The 23,117-nt window shown below is 38.5% G+C and overlaps 1 protein-coding gene across 2 annotated transcripts in view; it reads left to right on the forward strand.

Annotated features, from left to right (window-relative positions):
• LOC102808441 (sentrin-specific protease 6-like) overlaps positions 1-14,450 on the forward strand; it is a 34,437-nt gene extending 19,987 nt beyond the window's left edge. For both annotated transcript variants that reach the window (XM_085504891.1, XM_085504892.1), the window contains exons 9-21: positions 19-107; positions 2,323-2,527; positions 3,051-3,230; positions 3,467-3,577; positions 4,656-4,842; positions 6,154-6,270; positions 6,921-7,136; positions 8,594-8,670; positions 9,329-9,423; positions 9,920-10,125; positions 12,157-12,225; positions 12,767-12,917; positions 13,871-14,450. In XM_085504891.1, coding sequence (XP_085361017.1) covers positions 19-107; positions 2,323-2,527; positions 3,051-3,230; positions 3,467-3,577; positions 4,656-4,842; positions 6,154-6,270; positions 6,921-7,136; positions 8,594-8,670; positions 9,329-9,423; positions 9,920-10,125; positions 12,157-12,225; positions 12,767-12,917; positions 13,871-14,014 — 1,847 coding nt within the window. In that variant the 3' untranslated portion in view covers positions 14,015-14,450. The remainder of the gene's footprint in view (positions 1-18; positions 108-2,322; positions 2,528-3,050; positions 3,231-3,466; positions 3,578-4,655; positions 4,843-6,153; positions 6,271-6,920; positions 7,137-8,593; positions 8,671-9,328; positions 9,424-9,919; positions 10,126-12,156; positions 12,226-12,766; positions 12,918-13,870) is intronic.
• The last annotated feature ends 8,667 nt before the right edge of the window (positions 14,451-23,117 follow it).

Below are 23,117 nucleotides of genomic sequence, written 5' to 3' on the forward strand. Positions count from 1 at the left end.
TTTGTAATTATTTTCCAGATAATAATACTCAGTTTGCTGACATCTCAAGTTCATCCAGTTCAGATGTTTTATCAGTAATACCCAAAAAATATAGAATGAAAGATGCGGTAAGAACAATATAGTTGCTTTTATTTGTTTCTTTATTTCTGTTTGTTTGTGTGTGAAATGTACGAGAAATGCCTTGAGTGTAGGTTTGCTGATATGAACTTACAGGTTTGGTCAGTGTCGAGTAAAATTGCAAAAGTGCGGCAGCCCTAGTGCAAATCACTCAAGTTTGGTCAAAACAGACATAATACCTACACTATCAAGTCAATGTTTCTAACTTGAACCACAAAAATAGTGAAATAGAGTAGCATTTCCTCGTTCACAACACTGAACATAAGTTAATTTTCATAAATACAATGCATGCCACTTGATAATTAAAATGACCATTCTATGGCAATCTATTTGCAAAGAACCTATAATGGTAACTGGAATAACGCAGTCATTAGATATTACCTGTTGTTGATGTTGTCAGTTCAAACCTTTTTCTTGCCAAAGTTATTCAATGCTTGAGGAAGAACTCAATCTCCTCATGAACTTCAGATATTGCACATTGACTAAAACTGCAGAGTTTTACACAAAGTCTAAGGTCTAAATTATAATAGCGGTTTACAAGTTAAGTTTAGTTTTCTCTAGCAGTTACACTGATTTACAGAAATAAAAAAAGTAGCGGTAAAGCACTGGGTCACATAAGCATGTATGCAAATCTGTTTCTCTGATATCTCATGAACCACCTATTGGATTTCAAGCTTGTTTTGGAGTAATGCACAAACCTGATTAGTTTTTGTTTGAAATCTGCACATATTTCCTATCTAATTTGCATAATAATTAGTAATAATAGCTAGCCAATTAGCAGCTCGTTGACTGCCATAATTTTCTCGCCCAAATGGTACAATATTTCGCTTATTTGTAAGTATTTTTCAATAATTTAATTGATCATTTTGGACAGAATGGGCATAACTTTCTATTAGCTAAAGGTCTAGATTTTATTTTGTGAATGGTGATGACTTTGGTACTCAAATGGTTAATGACATGTAAATTACCTAATTAATATGCACATGGTATATAAAACTATTTTGTGAATGATGACAAAAGTTGACTTTGGTGCTCAAATGGTTAATGATATGCAAATTCCCCAATTAATATGCACAGACAGTATATAGAACTAAATGGTACAATATTTCGCTTATTTGTAAGTATTTTTCAATAATTTAATTGATCATTTTGGACAGAATGGGCATAACTTTCTATTAGCTAAAGGTCTAGATTTTATTTTGTGAATGGTGATGACTTTGGTACTCAAATGGTTAATGACATGTAAATTACCTAATTAATATGCACATGGTATATAGAACTATTTTGTGAATGATGACAAAAGTTGACTTTGGTGCTCAAATGGTTAATGATATGCAAATTCCCCAATTAATATGCACAGACAGTATATAGAACTAAATTGTTAATGGTAACAAAAGATGACTTTGGTACTCAAAGGGTTAATGATATGCAAATTACCTAATTAATATATACATATGGTATATAGAACTATTTTGTGAATGGTGACAAAAGTTGACTGGTGCTCAAATGGTTAATGATATGCAAATTACCTAATTATTATGCACAGACAGTATATAGAACTATTTTGTGAATGGTGACAAAAGTTGACTTTGGCACTCAAAGGGTTAATGGTATGCAAATGAACTAATTAATATGCACATATGGTATATAGAACTATTTTGTGAATGGTGACAAAAGTTGACTTTGGTGCTCAAATAGTTAATAATATGCAAATTACCTAATTATGCACAGACAGTATATAAAACTTTTGTGAATGGTGATGAAAGTTGACTGGTGCTCAAATGGTCAATGATATGCAAATTACTTAATTAATATGCACTAATGGTATATAGAACTAAATTGTTAATGGTAACAAAAGATGACTTTGGTGCTCAAAGAGTTAATGATATGCAAATGATATGCAAATTTCCCAATTAATATGCACAGACAGTATATAGAACTATTTTGTGAATGGTGATGAAAGTTGACTTTGGTGCTCAAAGGGTCAATGATAGGCAAACTACCTAATTATTATGCACACAATATATAGAATTATTTTGTGAATGGTGATGAAAGTTGACTTTGGTGCTCAAATGGTCAATGATAGGCAAACTACCTAATTATTATGCACACAATATATAGAACTATTTTGTGAATGGTGATGAAAGTCGACTTTGGTACTCAAAGCGATAAATGTGGTAACCAATTTCATCGTATCTCTTTCAGTCTGGTAACACTCCGACATCAAGAAGTGTAGTAGTAAAAAAGAGGCCTTCAAAGCCAATACAGCTGATAGTTACTCAGAGTCCGTCTTCTTCCGCAACTTCTATTATTATTCCAATGAGGTCTATTCGATTTGGAAGTTATGAGGTTCCAAGTTTCAAACCAGATGTCATCTTCACTGAAGAGTCTGTTATATTAACAGTTACAAGTATGTTTCTCACAATACATGCACTGACATAAATAAAAGAGATGATCACAATGATCTAGCATACAATGAATGTAGTTTTTGTGTAGGTGCATTTCTAATTTAGCAAATATAGTATTGTTTCTAATTCCAAATATAGTTTGAAATTGCAGAGTTCTTGAGACACCTAAAATCTGGGTAAAATGTTTACTGAGACTAATTGAAAAAATATAAGTTAAGCTTGAAAAGGGTTGACATTTTTTTTTGGCAGTGCTTTCAGTTTACACATCTTGATCGGAACCTCTCTAATCATTATGTAACCATTTGATGGTCTTAAGTCATCTTTAGGCACAATCAACATAGGTAGTTTGCTCTTTTCCACATGAGTTGTGAAAATTATAAATTTTTTTTTCAACAACTACATGTATAAGTTCTATCACAATTTCTTTGTTTGTTCCAAAATTATGATTGAATTCAAATTTCACCTCCATTTCAGTGAGGGGGGAAATTTTGTACTCAAAAGATTAAATTTATGTTTACCTAACAGTTGATGGTCGTGACATAACATTTACTATTAATGGTGAAGATATGACTAGATTTGAAATTCATACAAAAACACCAGCTGCCTTAATGAATATAATTACAACTCCACGTGTTGGTAATCTCATCCGAGATAGATGTAATATGAAGCACAAATCAATGGGATGGTTTGATCCTGGCAGTATGGGTATGTACTGTATTTAGTATTTACTTCCATTTAATTTCAATATTTTTATGTTTTGAGCTTATACACTGGGTTTTTAAGTTCACAATTTCACAACCTCAAATGATTGGCTATTCGTTTTATCCCAACCAACATTATAATCCAAGCTCCAAACGAGTGTGCCTTCAAAGGCATGCACCACTGGGACAAATGCAATTAACAAAAAACAATGCTTTCTTGTTTACCAAATTATCTTCTAGTGGAATCTGAAAAGAGAATATTAATGATAGCTTTCAAAGATCCTCTAGACCTGTACACTTTTGCTACACTATCAAAAATATTTAGAAATATAGGAATTTCAAATAATATAGGTGAGTTGTGAAATTTTAATTATTATGCTATACTTTATTGGTGGCGGGGGCTGCCCATTTAAAACATCTATTGGGATGACACTGGCAGTTTTGCTGCCGAATCAAACAGACTCTATATTCAGGACCCTGAGAATTCCTGTCATCAATAATGCTTGATAACATCTGTTTCTGTGTTTGTATTTATGACTAAAGCATATATACATACATCGTCAGGCTGCTTGCTTTGTACATTGTGTATTTGTACACTCATGTTAAACTGCCCTCAACATAGAGTTTGTTAGTGTTTTTAGTCCCCGTTCGGACGTAGTCCGAAAACGGGGACTTATGGTTTGCCCTGTGTGCGTCCGTGCGTGCGTCCGTGATCACCTGTATCTCGAACATGCATGGACCGATTAAGTTCAAACTTCACTCATACATCACTTATTATATGGGACATATGCACATGCATTTTTTCCATGATTCGATTAACGATAGCCGAATAGCGGCCATTTTAAGGCCGAAAATGCATCAAAATCGCACATTTTCACCATTCCGGACTTGGATCTCAGTTATGCATGGACGGATTTTGTTCAATCTTGGTACATACATTAAACATAATAGGACCTTGATGCACGACATTTTTTTTTCGGATCAAGTTCGAAATGGCCGACTGGCGGCCATTTTGTTTTAAAGAATTCAGTTCTGGATCCGTATCCCAGACATGTCTGGATTGATCAAGTCCAAACTTCACACACACATGGTACATCATGTCACAAATAGATAGGTGCATTTGTTTCATGATCTGCTTAACAATAGTTGAATGATGGCCATTTTAAGGCCGAAAATGCATCAAAATCTTGTATTTTCACAATTCCGGAACCGGATCTCAGTCATGCATGGATGGATTTTGTTCAGATTTAGTACAATGTGTTGTACTGAAAGTGGTCTGAGATTTCGGTCATGATCTGCTTTGAATGTATATGTCACTCAAATATGAACGGAACGGGGACGTGTCATTGACAATGACTTGTTGTTTTTATGATATAAATGTTTCTCTAAAAATTTATCACTGTAACTGATTTATTATTCTTCACTATAGATGGTTTCTTTGTTCAGCTTACTAAAGACGAATCTAATGACCTGCTGGTGCTTTGTAGAGATCACAGTTCAGCAATAAAGTCACAAAAAACGAACACAACTCTGCAGACTACTAGATACCAAAGTTTTGAGGCTAGTGACGCAGTTGAGTTGGATGATCACAGTGTATTTAGTGAGCGTATTGTAAAGTGAGTATTCTGATTATCTACTTGTTATATGACTGATGTTAACCCCTGATTTAATTTCAGGTTTAAATTATCTTTTTGTTTTATATGCATTTTGAAGACATTACAACTACGGTGTAATTTAGGGACGACGTCAAAAGATCGATGTCGGATAAAAAACTTAATTTCTTTAGTTTTTTTCCAAACCCCCCTACCCCACACTGAAACTTAATTGATAAATATTGGTCATGGCGTCAGACTACATTCACCATTAAATACAAATTGATAATCGGACAGTAGTATTGCATAGCAGTTGGTTGTCGGGTGGGTGTAAAAAGATTTTACAAATGCACCTCATTTGACGCACAAATTTACACTCGAACCAAACCATTTTTTCTGTTTTTTTTCCCTTTTCGGTTATTTCTGTCCATGATTGGATAGAAAAAAAACGAACTACAAATACTCCAAGATTTTTTTGACTTCATTAAAAAATAAAATCGTTTTTGTAGGATGGAAACTTTTTGAGGTCAACCCACCCCCACCCCCAAACTAAAGGAAATAAGTTTTTTATCCGACATCGATCTTTTGACGTCGTCCCTTATTGTATTGGAAGACTCTATGTCATGGAGGATGTTGAGGATAATGATGATTTGTGGATTTTGATGATGATGTGCATCATTTTGTCTCAGAAAAAATTACATTAATGCTTTTTTTGAGGTCTGTGATAATTCCAAAATTTGTTATCGTATTATTGTAACTATTTCACTGGGATTGTGGTGGGTTGGAAGTGTCTGTATTAGATGCCTGTAAAATATCAAATCGCTGCAATTTCTAGATGTGAACTGTAAATCTAGTTTTATCATGTCTCTCACTCCACCACTCGTATCAACCGCATTTTTAGCTCCGCTGTTGATTTTTCAAGCCGAGCTTATATAAGTGATTGTCTGATGTCGTCCGTGTCAACTTTTTCGACTTGTTCTTGAAAACTACAATTCTTTTTTCCTTTGATACTTGGTGTATTTGTACCTTGGATAGACCTCTTTTAGATTTGTTCATTTTGTGATGATATCTTCAATTCTCTAATTTTGATGAATATTTTTGTCATTTTTAATAAAGTGATATGTTAGACTTCTTGGATTGCTTTGATATATTTATAGGTACTATATGTGGACCTCCCTTATATTTCTTCATTTTCTAATGATATCTTCAGTTCTTTAATTAAAATGTGTATAACTAACAGCGGAGCTATCTCAGCCGAGAAGTTGCCTGGTTGCTTGTTTGCTGTCATGTAGATATTATGATTCTCCATTCATAATTATTCTAATTGTGTTTCAGATTATGTTCATATCCTCCACCACCGTGTACAGGAGCTATTACAATTACAAATGAAGATCTATTCTGTCTCAGAGAAGGAGAATTTCTTAATGATGTAATCATAGATTTCTATTTGAAGTAAGTTAGCACACTCGGGCAGTATGGGGAATGCATCATCCCATACTATGCATTGCTCAATGCGACTTCTCTACTGTCATTGTATAAACAGTATTATTGTGATAATCACATAGTATTTAGTGGATAAGAATTTAGGTAAATATTTAATAGATATCAACAATATGTTCAATGTCAACTGACATATGATTTGCTTGAATCAAACTTGACTGTCTGTAAACTCCTGAAAAATCTTTTGCATTCTTGAAGGGTGTGTGAATAAAATGTTTATTTTACACAATATACTAGTAATTAAATTTTGTGGTAAGTTGACTGCTATAATCAAAACAAAAATGCATTTTTTTTCTGCATTTCATCTCATAGTATAGATTAGAGAAGGATGTTGACATTAAAATTTGTCAAAAAAATCCATATTTTTGTGATAATGTCAAGCGATCACCTGAAAGTATTGATTTGTAAAAAGTAGTGCAGTTGATAATACCTTTATGATGGTGTAATATGCCACCTGATCACTTGAGGGTAATGATATGTAAAAAGTAGTGCCATTAGTGGAACTCAATGTGATAGAATTAACATTTCTGTTTTTTTTGTCTCTTCAACATATCATGCTGTCTTTCTCCAGATATTCAAAGCTGTGTATCTTGTTACCCTAGGTACTTGACACTTAATGTGTTGAGTGAAGCTGACAGAAAACGCACATACATGTTCAGTTCTTTCTTTTACAAGCGGCTAACTCAGAGAGTCAAAAGGATAGTTGATTCTTCAGTTACCATGACACTGGAGCAGAGAAGGCATGAGCGAGTCAAGACTTGGACCAGACATGTGGACATTTTTGAAAAGGATTTCATTATTGTTCCAATCAATGAAAGGTGTGTGTACATTTTTGCTTTGCCACACTTCATTTATGTAAGGTGGTCTAAAAACTAACTCTGCGACGCAATTGTGTGACTCGAGTGTCGATTATTGCACTCTGCGAAAGGGACGCAGTGGCACTCTGCTAAGAGCATGATTCTGATTGGTTGGTCAAAGTACTTTTCATGCGTTCTAAAATGAACGTTGTACGTCAGCTTTGACTTTGTTGAGTGTATTGTTAATTGTCGTCTCCAAGAAAGTACTCCACGCTCTACTCGCTTTGAAGCTGCCGTCTATGCTAATGAGCATAGTTGCGAGACAAAGCCTTACAACTTAAAGATGGCGTTAAAGTTACACCGTAAAATAGGCAGTCAATACCAGCGTGCAGTCGATTACTGAACAGTGTGGCACGTCGCCAATATATACTTGTTTACCATAGTTCGCGAGCAGTCAGCAAAATAACCATTTAAAACTTAAGGCATGCCGTGAACCCTTACACTGTAAATAAAGTAATATGTGCATCGATCGACCATATGGATTTACGCTTTTCGACCAACCAACAATTAGAATCATGCTCTTCGCAGAGTGACACTGCTACCCTTTCGCAGAATGCAATAATCGAGTAGCACAATCGCATCGCAGAGTTATCTTTTAGACCCCCTTACATACCTCCACACTTCTGTCAGTGTTATTTATTGTTCTGATCAATGAAATGTGTATGTACGTCTTTGCCTTCATCACTACTTTGTTACTCAGACCTTATTAGTCCCTGTTTGGACGAAGTCGGGGACATATAATTCGGTCTCTGTCCATCTGTCCGTCTGGAGTCATATCTCAGAGTCCTTTGGACAGATTCCGTTCATTCTTTGCATGTGCCTAGTACTTTATGTGGGACATATGCACATGCAGTGGTTTAGCAATTCGATTCAAAATGGCCGACTGGCAGCCATCTTGTTTTTTGAAAATGTTGTATTTTGGACTTGCTTTGTCAGTTTTCATTCAAACTTGGTACATATATTATACATGTTAGGATACATGTCAATGACGATTTCTTTCGCAATTGGATCAAAGATGGCTGACTGGCAGGCATCTTGCTTTTGTTTTTTATATGCGGTATCTTGGACGTGCTTTGTCAGTTTTCATTCAAATTTGGCACATACTTTATACATGTTAGGATACATGACATGACAATTTGTTTCAAAATCTGATCAAAGATGGCCGAATAACAGCTGTTTTTGTTTTTGGCCATATTACTACTACACGGAACACGTGTTTTGATGTAAATAAACAATCTGTTGTATACGCCACTTGTGACTCAAGTTTCAAGGACACGCTCGCGACAACCCCTCTGCTTTAATATGACGAGTACAAAAAGAACTTTCAACAGGGACTGTGTCATTTTCAATGACTTGTATATTTATAAGGTTGATTATTTTGTATGACTTATGCATATTCATTATTTTCTCCAATTTAGTGCCCATTGGTTTCTTGCTTTCATCTGTTTTCCAAGTAAAGCCACTGTGCCAAATGATGATGCCGATGATGACGATGGTATTTTCTATTTATTACTTCACTTCGTAGACTTGCTTATCAGTTTAATGGGTGGTGGTCACCATGTAACACCATGCATGTGTTGAAAAAAATGATTTTTCCACAATCCAATGCACATTTCTGATTGAAATCATGCCCTTTAAAGCACATACATATTTTGTTGTGTAAAATCAAGAGTTTATAATGGAACAATGTTTTTGTTTCATGATTTATGATTTGTCACATGATTGTTCCCTTCTGATGAAGAACATCTCATTTTTTCACACACTGAAAGATTATTTAAGACTACAGTATTATGAACAATTAGAAAAAAATAAAAAACTGGGATCACCGACCTTGTTTTTGAGAAAATCATACATTTGCACAGACTGTATTGGTGTAAAAAAACAACATCATTCTTCCAAATTAAAAAAAAAAAATTGTTATAGTTTTGAAACTGGACAATTATGCTTCATGGTGCTCTAACAAAAAATATTGCATTTTTGTGCCTTGATTATAAAAAGTACACATGATTTGAAAAATAAAAACAAAATTGCAAGGATTTTATTCATGATTTTTATAATAAAAACAGTCATGTTCATGAGACTCTTCAAGGTAAACCTTCAGAAGAAAATTGGAGAAAAATACTGAATAACGCAATCACTTAACTTTTCCACAGATAATAAAAGCAGTAGTGGAAATGTTGAGAGTTCTGTAGATAATGCTGACCAAAAGTCTGAAAACCCCCAGCTTCCAGTTTTTCTTCAGAGTGATGTAAGTTATGATACTTTCAGTATATACAAGTATTGTGCTGATGTATCCGTAATTTCTTGATTTCTCATATGTGTGTGTGCATGTGTATGTCCTTTTGCTTGTTGATCTCAATCAATGATTTTGAATGGCAACTATTTTTGTACTAACAATTTATCAAAATAAAGCATACATGTAAATGTCATTCCAAAACCAATTCTTAGTTTTGCATAGACAGATTTAGTACATTACATTAAATATTATAGGACCTTCATGCTTGTCAATTTTGTTATCAGGTTTTACTTTGCACATTTCTGTATCAAATAACTGCAAGTAAATACTGCAAACTACTTTAATGAAATTTAATGAGATGGAGAAAAAAATTGCAGTTCTTATGGCTTGGAGTACATTTTTTTGAATACTCACTTTACAATGTAAAAATTTGTGTCAGTAAAAATTTGACTTTTTCAGTACCCCTTCTGCAAAGTCTATGAATAAATATCATTTGTGTATATCTTAGAAACCTGATGATTGCAGTGACATGGAGAGTATGGATTCTAGTAGTCAAAATGGAGACAAGAGTATGATGGAGAGTGATAACAGCAATGCAGAAAGTGATAAGTTTAATCTGAAACAGGAGAATATGGATGCTGGTGATAACACAGCAGAAGATACAGATGAGAAAACAGATTCCACTACTCCAAACTCTTGGAAACAGTATCAAAGGTGAATGTACGACTTCTCAGGTCTAGCGACATGTACATGTATCACTCTTTTGGCCTCTCTACTCGCCTAGGGACATAGTCTGCTGGCCTAGGGACATAGTCTGCTGGCCTAGGGACATTGTCTGCTGGCCTAGGGACATTGTCAGCTGGCCTAGGGACATACTCTGCTGGCCTAGCTACATACTCTGTTGACCTAGCTACATACGCCCCTGACCTAGCTACATACTCTGCTGACCTAGCTACATACTCTGCTGACCTAGCTACATACTCTGCTGACCTAGCTACATACTCTGCTGACCTAGCTACATACTCTGCTGACCTAGCTACATACTCTGCTGGCCTAGCTACATACTCTGCTGACCTAGCTACATACTCTGCTGACCTAGCTACATACTCTGCTGACCTAGCTACATACTCTGCTGACCTAGCTACATACTCTGCTGACCTAGCTACATACTCTGCTGGCCTAGCTACATACTCTGCTGGCCTAGCTACATACTCTGCTGACCTAGCTACATTCTCTGCTGGCCTAGCTACATTCTCTGCTGGCCTAGCTACATTCTCTGCTGGCCTAGCTACATTCTCTGCTGGCCTAGCTACATTCTCTGCTGGCCTAGCTACATACTCTGCTGGCCTAGCTACATTCTCTGCTGGCCTAGCTACATACTCTGCTGGCCTAGCTACATACTGTGCTGGCCTAGCTACATTCTCTGCTGGCCTAGCTACATACTCTGCTGGCCTAGCTACATTCTCTGCTGGCCTAGCTACATACTCTGCTGGCCTAGCTACATTCTCTGCTGGCCTAGCTACATACTCTGCTGACCTAGCTACATACTCTGCTGGCCTAGCTACATACTCTGCTGGCCTAGCTACATACTCTGCTGACCTAGCTATATACTCTGCTGGCCTAGCTACATTCTCTGCTGGCCTAGCTACATTCTCTGCTGGCCTAGCTACATTCTCTGCTGGCCTAGCTACATACTCTGCTGGCCTAGCTACATACTCTGCTGGCCTAGCTACATACTCTGCTGGCCTAGCTACATACTCTGCTGGCCTAGCTACATACTCTGCTGGCCTAGCTACATTCTCTGCTGACCTAGCTACATTCTCTGCTGACCTAGCTACATACTCTGCTGACCTAGCTACATACTCTGCTGACCTAGCTACATACTCTGCTGACCTAGCTACATTCTCTGCTGACCTAGCTACATACTCTGCTGGCCTAGCTACATACTCTGCTGACCTAGCTACATACTCTGCTGGCCTAGCTACATACTCTGCTGACCTAGCTACATACTCTGCTGGCCTAGCTACATACTCTGCTGACCTAGCTACATACTCTGCTGACCTAGCTACATTCTCTGCTGACCTAGCTACATTCTCTGCTGACCTAGCTACATTCTCTGCTGACCTAGCTACATTCTCTGCTGACCTAGCTACATACTCTGCTGACCTAGCTACATACTCTGCTGACCTAGCTACATACTCTGCTGACCTAGCTACATACTCTGCTGACCTAGCTACATACTCTGCTGACCTAGCTACATTCTCTGCTGGCCTAGCTACATTCTCTGCTGGCCTAGCTACATACTCTGCTGACCTAGCTACATACTCTGCTGACCTAGCTACATTCTCTGGTGGCCTAGCTACATTCTCTGCTGACCTAGCTACATACTCTGCTGACCTAGCTACATACTCTGCTGACCTAGCTACATACTCTGCTGGCCTAGCTACATTCTCTGCTGGCCTAGCTACATTCTCTGCTGGCCTAGCTACATACTCTGTTGGCCTACCTACATACTCTGCTGGCCTAGCTACATACTCTGCTGGCCTAGCTACATACTCTGCTGGCCTACCTACATACTCTGCTGGCCTAGCTACATTCTCTGCTGGCCTAGCTACATGTAATATTTTGTTTGGATGCCATACTCATACCTGAATGACCTTCATTGATCTATGGTTGATAGTTGTGATTGAAGTATGAGACATGGTATCATTGCATATTGAATGATGATGTGCCTTGATTCTACAGACCCTGTGTACTGGTAATGGATTCATTGATGGGTGCTTCTCGTAATCACACAGTCAGACAACTCAAAGAGTAAGTGTTCAACGACAGAAAACGTAGAAAGAAAAACTTATTAAAGTTGCCTCACCACTTTGTATTATATGCAGAATAAAATCCAATGCCTTATTATGCTTTTGGGATGGGTGCTATAGTGCTAGTGAGGTTGCTTACGAAAGATTAAATCCAAAACATTTTTTATTATCTGTTTTATTGTCTTTGTAGTCTTTTATCCAAGTGTTTTTGTCCTTGTTCAGGCAAAGTCAAAAACGAGTGCTTATAGTTCAGTGTGTCTGCACCCATGCATTTGTCCGTCCGGAAGTGTATCTCAGGCATACCTTGATCAATTTTTTTACTTAACACCTCGTCTGATATATATGCACATGCTTTTATTTGACTATGCTGTTTACTTGCTGTGAACGTGATATCATTCATTGCCTATTGTTAACGTGTATATCCATTGTTAAAAATACCATGATAGTGCAGACATCGTATAATTTGTCTCGACAAAATTTTACCTACATGTTGCTGTACTATTTGGGAACTCTTTTTGATGTCTGTATTATTGTAATTTCAGTTATTTAGTTGTAGAATGGGAAAACAGGAAAGGCAAGAGTAGAGTGTTCAAACGGGAGAATATAAGAGGATCTGTCGTCAAAGTACCACAGCAGAATAACTTCAGTGATTGTGGCGTTTTTCTCTTGCATTATGTGGAGATGTTTTTCAAGGTGAGTATGGTGGACTCAATTGACCATTTCCCGTTTACTGCGAGAATCACGCGTTATGCATGAAATCGAATGTAAAAACAGGACAAACATAGTGTCGTAGTGTCGTCAAACATCGCGTGGGATTTGACAAACGCGAAAGTATTTTGGGGGACGTTTCCATGCTTTATAATGTGCTGTACACATTTGATGATAGACAATTTCGATTAAGTGAGGGTATTCAAAAGCAATATTTCTCTGTCGAAGATCGGCCGGTTGATGTGAGCTACGAAATAAAGAAATTCGAGTTCAAAATCAAATTGTTTGATTTTTGCGGCAGACGTTCGACGCACGTCTTTCATGCATCTCGCGAGATCTCGCAGTTGAACAGGAAATCACCTATCGTGATTCAATAGCAGCATTGCTATCTACTGGCATGTTCACAATTTGATGATATCATGGAATTTCATTTATTCTGTGTTGTAAAACTTGGTAGAAATTTTCACTGCGAAATTTGTCCCTCTCGCGAAGTTAAATAGTTTTACAGTACATTGTGTTGAAAGCTGGTGGTTGTATGGAGGAATATATATATATATATACCTCACTCCAATTGTGTTATGGTTATGATATTTGAAAGATAAAAGATCCTAGGTCTCCTGCAAATAATCAAAAATGACCCAAATGAAATACTTTTTGACCAACAATCAAAATTCAATTTGTAATTACAATTGGCCTAAATTTACATGAAAACTAACTTCAGAATGCCAAGAACCAGGGAATCCAGCAAATGAATTCTGTATAACTCAAAACTTGACAGAATCCAATTTTGTGCACTGGCTGAAATGTAACACTGTATATTGTCAATGTTGAGTTTCAAAATAAAACATATCTTTTCATCAAAAAATGTTTGTTAACAATCTAGATGCTAAATTGATTCACTTGATTTCAACTTGTATTTCCATATTATATATTTTTAGAAACCTTTGCAAAGTTTTTCTCTGCCAATAAGCACACTGAAAGAATGGTTTGATGGTGAAGAGATACCAGAGAAGAGGAAATTCATTGCAAAGCTTATAACTCAACTTCAAACAGACCAAAAAACTGCCAAAAAAACAATATGAATTGAATTTAGACTGGCTGACTTTTTTGTGTTTGAAGTCAAGTGTACTACAAGCTGAATTGAACAGTGTAATTAAACTTGTTTTGACAAACATGTTTAGTTGAATATTAACTATATTCGTTACCAAAACAACTGTCAAAATGCTGACATATACCATTGCTTATCAAGATAATAAAGGAGTGACCATGATCACTGTCTCATGAAATGCTACTGCTAATCAAGTTAAAGAAACATCGTCTGAGATCAACAATCTTCATTAAACCATGTTATGTGTTCAAGCTATGTCTGGCGGAAGAAGTTTGCAAACATTTTTATATTAAAGAGAGCACATTATTGCTTCATGCAAAGACTTTATTCTTTCATTGTGTGTTTCTTATACACTAGTATGCAATCATCTTGTGTCATATTCATCATTAAAAAACTGCTCATATCAGAAATGTTGAATTATGGCATGTACTTATTTTTGTGGTCATAACAGATTTACTGTGCTCAATAAGAGAATTGACTTGGTCTAAATATTTTAATATTTAAAAATATCTCCCAAGGCTTACTGGACTAGCCTAGCCTAGCCCAGCCTAGCCCAGCCTAGCCCAGCCTAGCCTAGCCCAGCCCAGCCCAGCCCAGCCCAGCCCAGCCCAGCCCAGACCAGCCCAGACCAGCCAAGCCTAGCCCAGCCTAGGTCATCCTAGCCCAGCCCAGCTCAGACCAGCCCAGACCAGCCAAGCCTAGCCCAGCTTTGCTTTATTCTGTATGTTGCTTTATTATCCACAGGGTTATATTTTGGCTGATTACTAAATACATGAAAATAAGTTAATTTCAGTGAATATGTACAATTGACATTTAAATGTGTTGTTTCTTTCACAATCCAATGAATTTAAAACATAAATGAATATCCCTGCAACTACAAATCAGATCAGATAAAATTAAATCAAGTCAATATTTTTCCAAAGTAAACTTCAGCTACAGTTGACAAAATAGTTTTTTTTATAGTACACCCCCCCCCCCCCCCGCAAAAAATGCTCATGAAAATTTCACTTTTTGATACAAAACTAAAAGCAATGTCAGATTTGGTCTGTTTGGTCCCAGATTTAGAAAATATGGACAAATTTATCCAATTTGGTATAGAAAAATTTGGCACTCAAAATGTCACAGTAATGTTTTCAAAAGTCCCTGTGGGTGTGCAGTGAAAATTGAACAACAAACTTCTTTGATGTGCTATCTCATAGAAAAACAGATTGGGGGGAGGGTATATATTTAATTTTGTATATTATTAATGACATGCGTCGTAACATTTCCCATCTGGGCTGCCAATTAAATAACCAATAATTTTAAGCCATGGTGTATCACTCAAACAGATTCTCACATACTACCTCTTGTACTGTAATTGACTGTTGTGGAAAACAAAATTGAAAATAAAGACTGTACTGTATAATCCTTATATTGTGAATGTTTGCAACGAGAGATCATGTTTGTATCCTGCCTATCTGCAACGAATGACAGCCTCATATTATCCACGTAACCAAGGCAATGCCCATTCTTTTCTATATTTAAGTCGCGATCAGTCGTGAACGCAAGGAAAATCAGAATATACTATTTGTAGAAGAATTCTTAATATTTAGTTTTACTGCTTATTGATTGTGAATGTTTATTAATGTTTATTTTTGTATTCATATCTGTTTGTGTCTATTTCAACTTTACTTATGAAACGTGTCGATTACTTTTATAACACTGTTATAATTATACAAAAACAAATAATGCAGGGTTTTGGAAATTCCTCTATAATGATGAATAAATAATATTTATGGAGATTATAATTTTTCTGTTCAGCTGGTGTTGAATTTATTCTCTTGTTCACCATGTTTGAAGGGTTGTTGTTCATTTCACATAGTACATATGATTCTGCTCACTGCACCCTACCTATGCACTCTGTCTTACTGCACTAGATCTATCCAAGCTGACCCAACATGCTAGCCTAGTACACTCGATCGAGAATACAAGCTACTTTGCCCCAACAACCTGGCCCAGCACACTAAATCTATCCCAGCTGACTCTACCCAAACTACCCAGTGTAGCACACTCGAACCATCCTGACTCCACCTCAGCACAATGGCTCTGTGCATTACAACCATACTAACTGACCCTACCAAAGCACCCTGTCTCAGCACACTAAATCTATCCCAGCTGACTCTACCCAAACTACCCAGTTTAGCACACTCGAACCATCCTGACTCCACAATGGCTCTGTGCACTACAACCATACTAACTGACCCTACCCATGGAAGGTACTAGTACCTTCCATGCCCTACCGAAGCACCCTGTCTCAGCACACTAAAACTATCCGAGCTGACTCTACCCAAACTACTCAGTGTAGCACACTCGAACCATCCTGACTCCACCTCAGCACAATGGCCTTGTGCATTACAACCATACATGTACTAACTGACCCTACCGAAGCAACCTGTCTCAGCACACTAAATCTATCCCAGCTGACTACCCAAACTACCCAGTGTAGCACACTCGAACGATCCTGACTCCACTTCAGCACAATGGCCTTGTGCACTACAACCATACTAACTGACCCTACCGAAGCACCCTGTCTCAGCACTCTAAATCTATCCAAGCTGACTCTACCCAAACTACCCAGTGTAGCACACTCGAACCATCCTGACTCCACAATGGCTCTGTGCACTACAACCATACTAACTGACCCTACCGAAGCACCCTGTCTCAGCACACTAAATCTATCCCAGCTGACTACCCAAACTACCCAGTGTAGCACACTCGAACGATCCTGACTCCACCTCAGCACAATGGCCTTGTGCATTACAACCATACTAACTGACCCTACCGAAGTACCCTGTCTCAGCACACTAAATCTATCCCAGCTGACTACCCAAACTACCCAGTGTAGCACACTCGAACGATCCTGACTCCACTTCAGCACAATGGCCTTGTGCACTACAACCATACTAACTGACCCTACTGAAGCACCCTGTCTCAGCACTCTAAATCTATCCAAGCTGACTCTACCCAAACTACCCAGTGTAGCACACTCGAACCATCCTGACTCCACAATGGCTCTGTGCACTACAACCATACTAACTGACCCTACCGAAGCACCCTGTCTCAGCACACTAAATCTATCCCAGCTGACTACCCAAACTACCCAGTGTAGCACACTCGAACGATCCTGACTCCACCTCAGCACAATGGCCTTGTGCATTACAACCATACTAACTGACCCTACCGAAGTACCCTGTCTCAGCACACTAAATCTATCCCAGCTGACTACCCAAACTACCCAGTGTAGCACACTCAAACGATCCTGACTCCACCTCAGCACAATGGCCTTGTGCACTACAACCATACTAACTGACCGAAGCACCCTGTCTCAGTACACCAAATCTATCCCAGCTGACTCTACCCAAACTACCCAGTGTAGCACACTCGAACCATCCTGACTCCACAATGGCTCTGTGCACCTGAACCATACTAACTGATTCTACCGAAGCACCCTGTCTCAGCACACTAAATCTATCCCAGCTGACTCTACCCAAACTACCCAGTGTAGCACACTCGTAGCATCCTGACTCCACCTCAGAACAATGGCCCTGTGCACTACAATCATACTAACTGACCCTACCCAAGCACCCTGTTCCAGCACACTAAATCTATCCCAGCTGACTACCCAAACTACCCAGTGTAGCACACTCAAACGATCCTGACTCCACCTCAGCACAATGGCCTTGTGCACTACAACCATACTAACTGACCGAAGCACCCTGTCTCAGTACACCAAATCTATCCCAGCTGACTCTACCCAAACTACCCAGTGTAGCACACTCGAACCATCCTGACTCCACAATGGCTCTGTGCACCACAACCATACTAACTGATCCTACCGAAGCACCCTGTCTCAGCACACTAAATCTATCCCAGCTGACTCTACCCAAACTACCCAGTGTAGCACACTCGTAGCATTCTGACTCCACCTCAGAACAATGGCCCTGTGCACTACAATCATACTAACTGACCCTACCCAAGCACCCTGTCCCAGCACACTAAATTTATCCCAGCTGACACTACCCAAACTACCCAGTGTAGCACACTCGAATCATCCTGACTCCACCTCAGCACAATGGCCCTGTGCACTACAACCATACTAACTGACCCTACCAAAGCACCCTGTCTCAGCACACTAAATCTATCCCAGCTGACTCTACCCAACGCCCTATCCCGCAACATTAGATCTACTCTCGTTGACCCAACACCCTGTCCCATCACACTAGACATACCTTAGCTGACCCAACACCCTGTCCCATCACACTGGGTCTATCTTAGCTGACCCAACACCGTATCCCATCCCACTAGATCTATTTTAGCATACCCAACACCCTGTCCCATCACACTAGATTTATTTTAGCTGACCAAACGCCCTGTCCCACCACACTAGGTCTATCTTAGCTGATCCAACACCCTGTCCCATCACACTAGGTCTATCTTAGCTAACCCAACTCCCTATCCCATCACACTAGATATATCCTAGCTGACCCAACACCCTGTCCCATCACACTAGATATATTCTAGCTGACCCAACACCCTGTCCCATCACACTAGGTCTATCTTAGCTGACCCAACACCCTGTCCCATCACACTAGACATACCCTAGCTGACCCAACACCCTTCCCATCACACTAGGTCTATCTTAGCTGACCCAACACCATGTCCCATCACACTAGGTCTATCTTAGCTGACCCAACACCCCGTCCAACCACACTAGATCTATTTTAGCTGACCCAGTACCCTGTCCCATCACACTAGGTCTATCTTAGCTGACCCAACACCCTGTCCCATCACACCAGGTCTATCTTAGCTGACCCAACACCCTTCCCATCATACTAGGTCTATCTTAGCTGACCCAACACCCTTTCCCACCACACTAGGTCTATCTTAGCTGACCCAACACCCCGTCCAACCACACTAGATCTATTTTAGCTGACCCAGTACCCTGTCCCATCACACTTGGTCTATCTTAGCTGACCCAACACCCTGTCCCATCACACCAGGTCTATCTTAGCTAACCCAACACTCAGTCCCATCATACTAGGTCTATCTTAGCTGACCCAACACTCTGTCCCATCACACTAGATCTATTTTAGTTTACCCAACACCCTGTCCCATCACACTAGGTCTATCTTAGCTAACCCAACACCCTATCCCATCACACTAGATATATCCTTGCTGACCCAACACCCTGTCCCATCACACTAGATATATTCTAGCTGACCCAACACCCTGTCCCATCACACTAGGTCTATCTTAGCTGACCCAACACCCTGTCCCATCACACTAGACATACCCTAGCTGACCCAACACCCTTCCCACCACACCAGGTCTATCTTAGCTGACCCAACACCATGTCCCATCACACTAGGACTATCTTAGCTGACCCAACACCCCGTCCAACCACACTAGATCTATTTTAGCTGACCCAGTACCCTGTCCCATCACACTAGGTCTATCTTAGCTGACCCAACACCCTGTCCCATCACACCAGGTCTATCTTAGCTGACCCAACACCCTTCCCATCATACTAGGTCCATCTTAGCTGACCCAACACCCTTTCCCACCACACTAGGTCTATCTTAGCTGACCCAACACCCCGTCCAACCACACTAGATCTATTTTAGCTGACCCAGTACCCTGTCCCATCACACTAGGTCTATCTTAGCTGACCCAACACCCTGTCCCATCACACCAGGTCTATCTTAGTTAACCCAACACTCAGTCCCATCATACTAGGTCTATCTTAGCTGACCCAACACTCTGTCCCATCACACTAGATCTATTTTAGTTTACCCAACACCCTGTCCCATCACACTAGGTCTATCTTAGCTCACCCAACACCTTGTCCAACCACACTAGATCTATTTTAGCTGACCCAGCACCCTGTCCCATCACACTAGGTCTATCTTAGCTGACCCAACACCCTGTCCCATCACACCAGGTCTATCTTAGCTGACCCAACACCCTTCCCATCATACTAGGTCTATCTTAGCTGACCCAACACCCTGTCCCATCACACTAGATCTATATTAGCTGACCCAGCACCCTGTCCCATCACACCAGGTCTATCTTAGCTGACCCAACACTCAGTCCATCACACTAGGTCTATCTTAGCTGACCCAACACCCTGTCCCACCACACTAGATCTATCTTAGCTGACCCAACACCCTGTCCCATCACACTAGATCTATTTTAGCTGACCCAAAACCCTTCCCATCACACTAGGTCTATCTTAGCTGACCCAACACCCTGTCCAATCCCACTAGATATATCCTAACTGAACCAACACCCTGCCCCATCACACTAGGTCTATCTTAGCTGACCCAACGCTCTGTCCCATCACACTAGATCTATTTTAGTTGACCCAACACTCTGTCCCATCACGCTAGGGGTATCTTAGCTGACCCAACACCCCGTCCAACCACACTAGATCTATTTTAGCTGACCCAGCACCCTGTCCCATCACACTAGGTCGATCTTAGCTGATCCAACACCCTGTCCCATCACACTAGGTCTATCTTAGCTGACCCAACACTCAGTCCCATCACACTAGATATATTCTAGCTGATCCAACACCGTGTCCCATCACACTAGATCTATTTTAGCTGACCCAACACCCCGTCCAATCACACTAGGTCTATCCTAGCTAACCCAACACCTTGTCCAATCCCACTAGATATATCCTAGCTGACCCAACAGCCTGTTCCGTCACGACAAGACAAGACAACAAACGAACGTACATAGTTGGGTTATAACAATAAGATGTTGAACTCACTGAGAATCGGTTGGTCTGACATAAATCTTTTTATCTCAGTCCGTATTCTTGGAGACTATTTTGAAACTGATAGTGATTTGAGGCACCATATTAATCAGATTTGTAGGTCAGCTTACTTTGCAAATCACTGCACTAGTAAAATTCGGATAAAGCGGCTACGATGAAATTAGTCCTTGCATTTGTGACGTCGAGATTAGACTACTGTAATTTATATTTTATGGATGCCCTCAATTTCAGGTATACAAATTCCATCTGTTCAAAACAGTCAGGCTCGTCAATTGTAAAACATATTACATCTACACATTATGATTTGCATGAGCTACGCATTCGTGAAAGAATACATTTCAAAGTACTGTTGACTATAACATTTTAAATAATTCTGTTCCAATTTATTTATGTGTTTTGGTTGACCATTATGAACCGGGTCATAGTAGCCTTAGGTTATCCAACACTGATCTTTTGTTATTGAAGTAACAAGATTCAAAATGTATCACAAAGACATGTGATTAGCATTCTTTTAGCAATTATGGTCCCATTTGAGGAATGAACTTATACTCTTCATTCGTCAGTCAATCAATGTTTATAAGAAAAGTCTGCAAAATCATCTGTTTAGAAGACAGTTCTTCATTTAAAGTGAGTGGCTGGGGCTAAAAATCTTTTTATTCATTTTGTATTTGCATAATGATTTGGAAATCTTGTACTAATAATCACATTTATATGAACACTTCCACATGGCTGAATTGCACGCAATACTGTACTCAGTCAGTACTAGTGTGGTTGATTCATATTTTATCATTTTTAATTTTAGATTAGTTTCGAATAATCATTACAAAATTTAATGTAGATTTGAATGTACCAAGGCAAACATTTTCGAAATGAAACCATTATAGAGTACCCGTTTGAGTTACAACGATGTTTCAATGGCATGTATGTATGTTTTCATTTATAAAACTATTGAGTTTTGTTGAGGTTCAGTGTTATAGAATTCAGAGTAAATATACAAAACAAACATATATTGATATAATATTATTATTTCTCAGATTGCATTTATTATATCAGGATGGAAAGAACAGATAATGTTTTCCTCAGATAATTTATATTCAAAAACGAGTCAAAAACATAAATGTGTAGGTTCCAGGTACCATTCCAGAAAATAGTGGAATGTAATATAAATGTGCATGTTAGATAGATGACACCACACTATCTAATTTTTAGTTTCATTCAGCTTCTTTCAGTTATATAATTTAAAACAAATAAAATTCTAAAATATAGAGAATATGGCAAATTATGTTTTAAGAAAAAAATATGCAATTATACACATGTTCCTATGCTAAACCAATGGGAAAATAACAGCTACATTTTCAATATCTAGAAATATATATTAAAGTCAGTCAAATTATAACTTGGGCGAGATACTGATCAATACATTTTTTGAAACTCATTGAATAACAATATTATTGGGTAATCTTAACGTCAACAATGACAAAAACATTTCCAAACATACTTATAATACCAGAGCTTATTTTCAGATTCCCGCTTTTTTCTACATACAATCATGAAATAAATTATAATGGGAGAATAATGTTCGTAAACACTTGACGTTTAAAGTTCAAATATGATGTTTTGCCCAATGAAGATAAGTGGCTAAATCACCGGGAAATAGTTGATATGGCATCTGATAATGACAACTATAATTATGTCTAAGGAACTTCACATAAAAAGATTATAAAAAAGATGAAAATGAAGTATCCATGATATGATACAATATTATCACTACGCTGAATGAGTTTTAATGAAAACCTGCTTACTATCAGCCACAATACAACCAGTGCCACATACGCTGGCAACACCTGGTTAATTATACATTACATCATTTGGATATTTATTTGACCAGAATTTTCAATTAATTAATTAATTTAATGTATTTTCTGAAACAGATATTAATTAACAGTCTGTATATTAAACACGATTCAAAAAATGCCATATAGGTATTTAGGTTCCAGTAACCATTCCAGGGGGAGTACTCCATATTTGTTGACATTTGCAATCAGATTAAGTGATCCGAATGGTCTATACTTACGTGTCATAAACATTTTCTAAGTCAGATCATTTTCAATGTTAATAATTTCCACAAATTTACCAACTCATCGATAGTCAGCAAACATCACAAACTAAACAGTATTCAACCTCGTCGATAAAGAAAATGTAAAATATATATCGATATAATTGTCCATTCAATTACCATAACATATTTGAATTTATT

The sequence above is a fragment of the Saccoglossus kowalevskii genome, chromosome 11, assembly GCF_978046115.1.
Source record: "Saccoglossus kowalevskii chromosome 11, keSacKowa6.1, whole genome shotgun sequence".
Lineage (NCBI taxonomy): Eukaryota > Metazoa > Hemichordata > Enteropneusta > Harrimaniidae > Saccoglossus > Saccoglossus kowalevskii.